The following is a 10,931-nucleotide window of genomic DNA, read 5'->3' as shown; positions in this document are numbered from 1 at the left end:
ACTCATTGATGATTCATTTTATTGCTCTGAGGTTTAATTAGTGAAACTATGGAAGCTCACTTGGGACAGATCACTTTAATATAAAGAGTTATGACAACAAGGTGTTGACCGTGCTGTACTTATTTTATAAAGATCTAGAAATGGTTACAAATGCATCTTTTCCTTACTGGTAGTGTTCACAGATAAGATGCTGGAAGTTTGCCACAGGGAGGGGTCGGTGGTTTGCACAGCTGATAGACGCATGCTGCTGAAAAACACAAACCGTTAAACAAAAATGTAAACAGTTTAAGAATGTTGGAATTAATATGTAGCAATTTTTAAACATTAATTATGACCAATAAGATTGATTTTTCATATTTATATGGAAAATCAATCTGATCCTTGAATGTTTAATCAGAAGATTCTAGGGTTCTTTGCTTTTTCAGGGATCATAAACACACTTCGTATTAATTCAGACAGAGTCAGTATATAGTTTATAAATGAATTTAATTATTTTTCCTAAACTAATAATTATTCTTAACAAGATATGAATAATGAGATGTGGTGTGGTGGATGTGAGGTGTTGTGATGGAAACTAGATGTTGAAGCAACTGTTCTTTGTATCCGAGAGAAATTGTGAATTCTGGGTGTTGTTTGTTATAAACTAGAGAGTTGTGTATTAAAAACAGCGTCAGACACAATCTGTCGTGCAAAGTCTACTATGCACCCTTGGTGTGGAGGTTCTCGTTCGATCCGGAGGGGGGGGGGGGGGGGTGTCGTTGGTCACTGCCGGTGGAGTGAGCTCTGATATCAGGAACCCGTAGATCGTTCCGATAGGACCCTTCCAGTCGGAGATCCCTCCAGGTGAAGGCTGGAAGCTGGAATGCTTATTTGCGTTGGTTGATGTTTGCTTGATGTCACGATCCAGGCTGTCCAGGGGGCCTGGGGTCACAATTGAGGACGCATGTTCTCGTGTTAAAAGTATCAAAACAATATTTATTTACATAAATATAAACACAAAACACAGATTAACAAGACACATCAGCAGCAACACAAAACGAGTAACAACAAAACTCTCATATTAACCAAATTAATACCCAAACTACAAAAGACCATCACATACTTTCCTTTTTACCGAGTGATGTCTTATTTAAAGCAAGGGGAAAGTTTCCTTTACACCTAAAAAGGCTGACGGTTAAACAGAGAGAGTTTCCTAAGCACCCACCAAAGTTGTCACATAATACTATAACAAAACCAAACGCTGCTGAGGAGACAGCAGACCAGAGAGAACCTCCCAGGCCTGCTGCTCCCTGAACTGAGGGCTGGCTGACTTTTATGCTGCTGGCAGAGCGGATCAGGATCAGCTGGGAGAGTCTAATTGGGAGGCAATTTAGTGAGATGGGAGACAGGTGCTGCATCTCCTCTCACACACACATAGAGGGGAAAAAAACCCAAATGGCCCTGGGCCGTAACAAGCTGGTTGTCTGGTATCAGCCGCAGCGTTGCAAAGAGGCTTGGACAGGAGGTCAGAGAAGATGGTTTCAAAAGAGGCTTCTTTCCCGATTTGGCCGAATCGGGTTTCAGCTGGAAACTGAATTATTTGGGAAGTAAATCCTGTTTTAATAAACCACAGTGTTATGATTTCTGGCAAATCAGAACTTGAAACGTTTCTGATTATTTATCAACATCCCTCAGAATCCCACGCCTTCCTTCAAACGCAAGATTCTGAGCACTGTGAATAAATAATCCTTAAACGTTATGTGAGGTGAACCTTAACCTTAACTTGTATCTTATGAAGATGTGTACGAGTGCAGATGATGATTAACTTGTCACGTCGAACACATAGTGATCAGTGATACAAGTGGATCATATTCAAACATTTGATTTAAACATCTTGTTCATTCATCACATATGATGATTGAACTTATGAGTTGTAAAGTCATGGAAACTTCACTGAGGCCCTGTCCACACGTAGCCGGGGATCTGCCAAAACGTAGATATTTTTCTACGTTTTGGCCTGTCATCCACATGAAAACGGAGTTTTTTCACACGAAAACAGATCTTTTTAAAAACTCCGGCCAAAGTGAAGATCTGCGTTTTCTCCGTTTTGGGTGTCTGCGTGTGGACAGACAAAACCGGAGTTTTAAGGTCCGCAGCGTCACTTTCCGCGACAAAAAATGCTGACATCACGTGTGCGACCTGTGTTTACACTAGCCGACAGCATGGAAGCCCTCAGAGCTGCGCTCGCTTTATCAATTGTCCAAGCGCTTTCTGCTTGTTTGTTTTTGCAAGAGGAATTACTGCTCCTTGCTGAAGACCACAGACGAAGGACGAGGTTAAGAACGGGGAAGTACTGCCGCCTACAGGTCTGGCATGTCCTTAACAACGTATTTATCCGGGTACGTGTGGACAGAGTTTCTTTTAAACGAGGTGGTGTGGATGCAAGTTTTTGGAGGGGCGGATATTTGTTTTTAAAAAACCCCGGCTACGTGTGGACTAGGCCTTATTCAGAGTGAAGAATGTTGACGTCTGGCTTTCATGCAGAGAGTGTAGGACCTTGGGAGAGGATGTTTGTTTGAACGTGTTGTCTTCATGGAATGTCAACATGTGCTGAACAGAACCTTCTGGTTCCGTTAGGCCACACAGAAAGTGGATTCAAGCTGTAGATGAAAGGTCACTATGTTGGTCAATATATGGGTGAAAATTTACCCTTTTTGACGTTACACATTACCAACTATCACTATAGCAACAATCATCGTTTTAATTTTTACACAAGCCATTACAGTAAGTGTACAAAAAGTATGTATAAAACTACAACCTAGAGGCTCTTTTATGCAACGTCAGGAATGCAGAACTGTCAAGTACACAAGTGGCAGGAACGGCCAATCACACGTTAGCAAGCAGCAGCAGAGCCAAAGGATGAGCTTCTGGACGGTTCTAATGGGAAACAGGCTTAAACACAAGTGGTTGTTTTCCGCCTGGTCCTAGTAGAACAAGGAGAGGGTGGTGATGAAGGTCCCACCAAAGCCTGAACAGGTGAGTTTAAAGGAGACCACTGAGTCCACTGGTCTCAGACTCAGGGGGAGGGAGGTCCAGAGTCTGGGGGCCACAGCAGCAGATGATCTGTCACCTTTGACCTTTAGCCTGGTGCTGCACAACCAGTAGACTTTGATCACTGGACCTCAGGGACCTGCTGGGGGTGTAGGGACTGAGAAGATCACCAATGTAAGATGGTGCTTGTCCATGTAAGGCCCTATAGACCAGAACCAGGATCTTGAAATGAACCCTGAAGTTGACTGGCAGCCAGTGAAGCTGGAGGAGAAGCGGGGTGATGTGGGTGTGTTTGGAGGACTTGGTCAGAAGCCGAGCACAGGCATTCTGAACCACCTGTAGACGGTTCAGGGAGGTTCTGCTCAGACACGTGAAAAGAGAGTTACAGTAGTCTAAGCGTGAGGAGATGAAGGTGTGGAGAACTGTCTCAAGTTCAGAGCGGGGCAGAATGGGACTCAGCTTAGCAATGTTCCTGAGATGGAAGAAGGAAGAGCGAACAAGAGAACTGACATGAGAATCCAGGGTGAGAGCTGGGTCAAAGGTCACGCCAAGATTCCTGACAGAGGGTTTGGTGTGAGAAGCAAGCTGACCAAGAGAGTCTCTGACTTTGGGAACCAGCTTGTCTGGGACACAGATGAGGATCTCAGTCTTATCTTCATTCAGCTGTAGAAACTACATCCATACGTCACACAGTGGACTCACCAATCTTTTGTTGTTTTAGTGTCCAGGAATCTTCAGAGAACGTCCCAACTAGTGTAAGCTAACTGTTAGCATTAGCAACTTCTCCACACAGCAGAAGCTCCTCCAGGCTTGTGTCATTATCACCTGTAAGTTGCTTTGGACAAAAGTATCTGCTAAATATATAAACATAAACATTTGTTGAGATAAAACTTCAATGTTACAGAGTCAGCGGTAGAGTTGCGTTGCTGTTATCCAATCAGAGGCGAGATGTCCAAATATCAGGAAATAAGACTCCACAACATGCCGTCTGAAGCTCAGCTGTGATGTTGGCAACTGCTAATTACTGGAATGGTGCCCCCCCCCCCCAAGGACCCAATGGTGCCCCCCCCAAGGACCCTGAAGTTGATAACGATAGGTGTCAGAGAACCTGTTTATTGATGCTTAATAATGTTAAAGTTCTCTGAGCCATCGTCCCTGAAGTTTCTTTCCTCAGTCGGCCTCAGACGTCGTCGTCGTCTTCCTCCGCTTATCCGGGTCCGGGTCGCGGGGGCAGCATCCCAACTAGGGAGCTCCAGACCGTCCTCTCCCCGGCCACCTCCACCAGCTCCTCCGGCAGGACACCAAGGCGTTCCCAGACCAGATTGGAGATGTAACCTCTCCAACGTGTCCTGGGTCGACCCGGGGGCCTCCTGCCGGCAGGACATGCCCGAAACACCTCCCCAGGGAGGCGTCCAGGAGGCATCCTGACCAGATGCCCAAACCACCTCAACTGGCTCCTCTCGATGTGGAGGAGCAGCGGGTCTACTCCAAGTCCCTCCCGAATGTCCGAGCTCCTCACCCTATCTCTAAGGCTGAGCCCGGCCACCCTACGGAGGAAACTCATTTCGGCCGCTTGTATCCGCGATCTCGTTCTTTCGGCCATTACCCAAAGCTCATGACCATAGGTGAGGATTGGGACGTAGATCGACCGGTAAATCGAGAGCCTGGCTTTCTGGCTCAGCTCCCTCTTCATCTCGACAGATCGGCTCAGCGTCTGCATCACGGCCTCAGACACTAAACCAAAACCATCACCCACAGACAGACGTGGTTCTGCAGGGTGATGCGTTCGAGGAAACAGAAAGCTGCAAAGATTTAACCACGGTAGAGATGGCAAAACAGTCACAAAAAACGTTAGATGGAAGTAACTAGAATGAAGCGGCGGTCTATTTTTACCCTCGTTCTTTAGTGGGAAGCAGAAGTGCTTCGTTCGGACTGAGCTGGCTGACAGGAAGTGAACAACAGGAAGCAACATCAGGGATAACAGCGAAGACGACTAAACTCTCCCTTCCTGTCCTCGTGTCACATGTTTCAGTCATTAGAGAGCTCCTTCGTGGCTGACTTTCATCTCCACCAGCGCCTGACACAAACTCCAGAGGGGGTCGTGTTCAGCAGCAGCCTATTTATGGGACTAAAACGGCTATTTTAGGCTGCCTATTAAAATAAATCCATCTAGTTTCATTTGGTCCTTTTTTGATATGAGAAGAGTTGTCGGGGGTTGCACAGAAAACTAAATGTTCACATTAGAAACTGATTTAAAAACACATTTAAAATAAGTTCTCACAGGACCGAATGACAAAAGAACAGCTCAGGAGAAGACATGTTTATTCTTTTCAGGAGAAACTCTGGCATTATGCTTTTGGATTAATAAACATGAAAAATGTGACGCAAACATTCACCGTATTAGAACTGAAAACAATCATTTCATAACAAAATCGGACAATAAAGCTGCCACTGACAACCGTGGAATGATGGCGACGCGTGTACAGTGATCCCAGTACTTAACCCATCTCACTGAGTGTAGGGTTAGGGTCTAATCTGGACCCCTGCTCCACCAGAGCCTGGGTCAGGGTCCGTCAGGGTGCTTTTGTAAATCTAGTTTTAATGATATGAAACTGACAGCAGAATGATCCAGTTCTCATCAGCACTTTGTGTTTGTTTTCCTTTACTGCCACCTGCAGGTCAGACAGCAGAAACACACGCTCTAATGTCCACAACATAACACAAACACACACATTTCACCATTTCCAATCAGAGCTAAAGCTGCATCGTTAAGAATTAAGAGCATGAATCGGTTCTGGGAGTAATGTGTGGATGAGGTTTTTCAGGTCACAGGTAGATCACAGAAAGCGTTGCCGCTGTCGTTTGGACACAAAACATCAGTTTTGAGACATTTTGCGGATCATGTAGTTGAGGATTCCCCCGTGGTGGAAATAAGTCAGCTCCACGTCGGTGTCAAACCTCATCCGTACTTTAAATGTTCTTCCTGTGTCCAGCTGTGGGGCGAAGGACGAGACTTTCAGGATTACATCAACACATCACTCGAGTGTGTGTGCGTGTGTGTGTGTGTTCACAGCTCACCTTCACATCGACGACCATCCGGGGTGTGAGCGGCTCAGGGATGACGAGGGTGTAGCGCTCTCGGCCGGTCAGGCCCAGGCTGTCTGCTGTGTCTCCTGGGAGATACTCCAGAGGAATCACCCCCATCCCAACGAGGTTACTGCGGTGGATTCGCTCATAGCTCTCTGCTAGGACCGCCTTGATTCCCTAAAAACACAACCGGACTTTCTAAGATCGACTTCTGATGAGCAGCAGCTGACTAGGTGTACTGCTGTGTGTCTCACCAGCAGAAAGGGGCCCTTAGCAGCCCAGTCTCTGGAGCTTCCTGAGCCGTACTCCTTTCCTGCCAGAACCAGCAGTGGGATACCAGACTGCTGGTACCGCTCTGCAGCATCAAACACATCCAGCTGGATAACAAAGAAACAACAAAGTGTGACTTCTCACCTCAGGAGGATGGAATCAGGTTTGACTGGCTGATTGATCCATTCTGGGTTAACCCTCCCGCTGAGGTCCACGTGGCAGGGGTGAGGTGATGCTCACTCCTCACCCCTGCCACGTGGACCCAAGGGATAAACCATCATCCCTGCTCAATGGTCAACTGTCCTCGCGGGGTCACACCCATTAGGACAGCGGGAGGGTTAATAAATAAAGATCGTGTGAATGGACAGAAAAAACATGGAGGCGCTCTGACGCTGCTCCAGTCTGACCGTCTCTCCGGTTGGCAGGTAAACGGTTTGTGGCGCCTGCTTGTTCAGGAACTTGTTAAAGAGCCGGATGTTGGCGAACGTCCCTCTGGCCATGATGGCGTCGTTTCCTCTGCGGGAGCCGTAGGAGTTGAATTCTCTAGGAGTTAGACTGTCAGACAAACCCAGAGAGGAGCGGGAGAAGATGAAACCGGAGCTTTGTATGACATCAGAGCAGATCATTATAATTAGTGTGTGTACGTGTGTGTCATACAGAGCGTATACACTAGGGCTTGTATGAACTAGTGACTAGTCGACTTCGCTGCTCTGTAGTGACTTTTTATGCCTGTCATTGACTAGTCGCTGTCACGTCATAACCGACGTGACCGACAAGAGGCAGTCTTCGGAAAAGACATGTAATAAAAATGAACTTGTCATCTGTTGTATAATTGCTTTATATAAGTTATTGATCACTACTGTTTGTCAATCACACTTATCATGAGGATATAATCAAGGTAATCATGGTAGAGCCGAACATAATGTGATCATGAGGATATAATCAAGGTAATCATGGTAGAGGTGTGCAGCTTTGCACGCACATCAGGGAATGTATAAGTAGCAGAGCAGGGCTCAGGGGGGTTAGAGCTGCTTGGAGGATTCTACCTGACGAGGTTCATGGATTACATGTGTTCAGTTCTTCACCTATCATGGATTACGTTTTCTAACTGGGGTGTTCAGCTCTCCACCCATAAGCAACGGTAAGAGAAATGTTTCGTTCATGATTGATAACTTGTATGAATGCCGGTTGAATAAAGCCTTGTTGTTCATCTGATATTCAAGTTGTGTTTCATTGTTTCTGGCGTCGACTTGACAACGATCCTGATTAAATAAATATAAAGTGTAAAAAGAGACTTTGAGTCTTTTAAGGTAATTAAAATAAAATAAAACATTTTATTTTAGAACATTTTTGGCGTCACGAACAGGATCAGTCAAGCTATTCCAGCAACAATGAAGTGTTTTTGGAGAAGCAAAAAGGAGCCGAGTGCTTCTGGGGAGGGAACGCCGATTCCCGTGCCGATTCCCGGCTGGGAAACGGAGGAGTTCCGAACCATTGGTGATATGTTAAGGCAGCGCGGTGGACGCCCTGGGCCGTGGGGAGAGTTAAATGGAGTGGTCAGCCCCGCCGTGGTGCTGGACCGTTTGACGCGGATAGAAGTTAAAGAAAAAGCGCCGCTGGCAGGAGTGAGAGATATGATGTGGCTTTTTGCAGAAGCATGGAAAAAACAGGAGTTAGAATTGAGCAGTTGTAGAGAGCGAGCGGCGCAGGAGAAAATCCATGCTGAAGAAGTTGAAAAATCATGCTCAGAGTTTGAGCAGAGAGTGTGTGTGATGGGGAAAGAGCTAAAGCATGCTCAGAATGTTTTGGATAAAACGCTGACTTTTGTGTCTCGAGCGCAAAGGAAGGAAAAGAAGCGACCTCGTAGAACAGGTCCTGCTCAGATCCGGGCGTTTGTAAAGAATGTTGGTGAAGATTGGAACCCGGAGAAATGGAACGGGGATCTTTGGGGGGATGATGAGGAGGAGGAGTGGGCGATTAAACCTGACCCACCACCTCAGCCCTTGTATCCATCATTACAGGGGATAAAGATGTCAGAACAAAGACCTATTACTAGGCGTCGGCGAGAACAGCAAATTATTCCACCAATACTGGTAGATATGGTGGATGATCAGGGACGGCCGGAACTCGATGAGGCGGGTAATATAAAAAGGATGTTACAACAGCAGCCACAACCCGCCCCTAGGCTGCTAACAACGCTAGAGGATTATTCACAAGATGAGTTAAATCACATGAATGGGAAGCTGAAACAGCGCCCAGGCGAACCAACTGACTCCTGGCTTAATCGCCTTATGGAGGATGGCGCGTGTGATATAGCCATAGATGCCGGTGATGCCATGAGATTTTCAGGATTAAGTACTGATGCACAGATAAATGCTGAATACCGGGCTACAGTCCGGGCATTGCCAGCTGATGAAGATTTCAATGTGGGGGATGCATATGCTCTGGCATGTCATGTAATCTATCCTACCACGGCGGACTGGTCTGAGATTAAAGGGCAATGGCAGACAGTGAGAGATGCCATTCAGCGGCTCACCAGACTCACTATTAGAGAGCAAGTGGCTCGAAACGGGGGAGCTGGAGTGGTGGACTGTAACATCTCTAAGGCAACTAGAGATCACCTCATCAGACATGCCCCACCACATTATAAACCCATGGTGACCAGCTTGTTGTTTGGCGCGGCAGACCAGACTTTTGCCGCGATAAAAGATCGTCTTGGCGAACTCACCACGCTGGGTGATTGGTCTGAGACGAGGAGAGAGGGAGCTAGAACTGAAAATAAACCCAGGATTGATCCACGTTCAAGGGGTCGTAAAGGGGGGGCAATGGGCCCCTCTAGAACAGATTTGTGGAGGGCACTGCGACAAGCGGGAGTGCCGTTTGAGGAGATTGATGGATTGCCCACTAATGCATTGATGGAGAAATGCAGACAAATGGGACTGAAGGTCCGTTGTCAGTTCAGACATTGTCCTGAAAAGGACGACAGGATGTCTGTGTCAGAATTGGCTGGAATGTTGCAGAATGTGATCAGGGAGGTGGCGTCGAAGCCTGCTGAACCTTCCGCCCCTCCCAAGGAATCTTCAGAGGAGGAGAGTTCAGATGAGTGTTATCAGGTGGCGGCAGTGAAGCGTAGAAAGGAAAAACAGCACCGAAGGGAACATGATGATGAATAGGATGAAGGTCAAGCTCGGGTTGTTGCCAGTGCCTCAGGATGGTCAATAAATGATATCAGACCACATGTGGAATTACAGATTTATTGGAAAAAATCAGTACAGACAGTAATGGCATTGGTTGACACTGGGGCGGAGGCCTCGGTAATTCATGGCAATCCTGATAAAATAAAGGGAAACATTGTACCTTTGACTGGACTTGGGGGGCAGATGTTAGTAGGAAAGGGAGTAACTTTGCCCTTAAAAATAGGAAATCAACCTATTAGAAATTACAGTGTAGTAGTGGCTCCTGCAAGGGAATGGATTATTGGAATGGATATATTGGCCGGAATGACTCTTCATCTGAAACATGGTCGATTTTGTTTTGGTATAAACAGAATCCACACCATTTTGGTAGGCAAGGTCAAAATGACACCTTTTCCCATTCCTGAAGCAACACAGGTGGTATCACAAAAACAATACCGGTTGCCTGGGGGTCAGAAAGAAATTACGGACACTATTAAAGAATATCTGGAGGCAGGAGTTTTGAAAACATGCACCACACGGTGGAATAATCCCTTATGGCCAGTGAAGAAATCAGATGGTTCATGGAGAATGACTGTGGATTATAGAGCGCTGAATAAACATACTCCTCCTTTAACGTCTGCGGTTCCGGATGTTATCACGATTGTGGAAAGGGTGCAGCATCACTCTGGTACATGGTATGCGGTGATAGATTTGGCCAATGCTTTCTTTACCATACCTATCCCTGAGGACAAGATGGAACAGTTTGCCTTTACATGGGAAGGAAGACAGTACACCTTCACCAGATTACCACAAGGGTATTTGCATTCACCCACAATCTGTCATAGGATAGTGGCTGAAAATCTGTCGACTTTAAAGATCCCATCAGGCATATTGCTATCACACTACATTGATGACATCATGATTCAGGGAAACACTAAAGAAGAGGTTGAGCAATTGCTCCCACTTCTGATAACACATATGAAGAATCATGGATGGGAGATAAATCCAGCGAAAGTGCAGGGATCTGCACAGTCAGTGAAGTTCTTGGGAATTATCTGGAATAGAGGGGAAAGAGAGATAACAACTAAAGCTAAAGAGAAAATAGCACGGTTCCCAATACCACAGAATAAGACAGATGCTCAGCGGTATATTGGGTTGTTCGGGTTCTGGAGACACCACATACCTCATTTAGGACAGATCTTGCAGCCTATGTACAGATGCACTCGGAAGAAGGAGCAGTTTGAATGGGGGCCTGATCAACAACAGTCATTTGAACTAGCTAAAGAGGCAATCCAACAAGCTGTTTCTTTGGGGAAGATGTTGTCAGGACCAGTGGAGTTACAGGTTTCTGCAGTAAATGATTATGCT

The 10,931-nt window shown here is 46.3% G+C and overlaps 2 protein-coding genes across 6 annotated transcripts in view; both read right to left on the bottom strand.

Annotated features, from left to right (window-relative positions):
- Positions 1-56: 56 nt before the first annotated feature.
- Positions 57-1,504, bottom strand: LOC129154089 (uncharacterized). Of its 3 annotated transcripts, none has more exons than XM_054733854.2 (3): positions 1,103-1,504; positions 707-921; positions 57-247 (listed from the first exon to the last, which is right to left on the bottom strand). In XM_054733854.2, the coding sequence occupies exons 1-3, from the start codon at positions 1,395-1,397 to the stop codon at positions 164-166; spliced, it is 594 nt and encodes a 197-aa protein (XP_054589829.2). In that variant the 5' UTR covers positions 1,398-1,504; the 3' UTR covers positions 57-163. The 3 variants fall into 3 exon arrangements, with proteins under 3 accessions (XP_054589829.2, XP_054589836.2, XP_054589840.2); XM_054733861.2 differs by having other exon boundaries at positions 57-244; XM_054733865.2 differs by having other exon boundaries at positions 1,205-1,504.
- Positions 1,505-5,335: 3,831 nt separating this feature from the next.
- Positions 5,336-10,931, bottom strand: part of aco1 (aconitase 1, soluble) — a 40,459-nt gene continuing 34,863 nt past the window's right edge. For all 3 annotated transcript variants that reach the window (XM_054733829.1, XM_054733836.2, XM_054733824.2), the window contains exons 18-21: positions 6,795-6,942; positions 6,372-6,494; positions 6,109-6,294; positions 5,336-6,023 (exon numbers count right to left, since the gene is read on the bottom strand). In XM_054733829.1, coding sequence (XP_054589804.1) covers positions 5,907-6,023; positions 6,109-6,294; positions 6,372-6,494; positions 6,795-6,942 — 574 coding nt within the window. In that variant the 3' untranslated portion in view covers positions 5,336-5,906. The remainder of the gene's footprint in view (positions 6,024-6,108; positions 6,295-6,371; positions 6,495-6,794; positions 6,943-10,931) is intronic.

Source organism: Nothobranchius furzeri, chromosome 3, assembly GCF_043380555.1.
Source record: "Nothobranchius furzeri strain GRZ-AD chromosome 3, NfurGRZ-RIMD1, whole genome shotgun sequence".
NCBI lineage: Eukaryota > Metazoa > Chordata > Actinopteri > Cyprinodontiformes > Nothobranchiidae > Nothobranchius > Nothobranchius furzeri.
Note: the sequence above shows the minus strand (reverse complement) of the source record. Positions and strands in the feature narration are given on the sequence as shown.

Coding starts and splice junctions, on each gene's coding strand:
- LOC129154089 (XM_054733854.2), bottom strand. CDS start 1,397: ATGCAGCACCTGTCTCCCATCTCACTAAATTGCCTCCCAATTAGACTC. Junction 922..1,102: donor ATCACTCGGTAAAAAGGAAA/GTATGTGATGGT, acceptor TTGTGACCCCAG/GCCCCCTGGACAGCCTGGAT. Junction 248..706: donor CGAGAACCTCCACACCAAGG/GTGCATAGTAGA, acceptor TGTGTTTTTCAG/CAGCATGCGTCTATCAGCTG.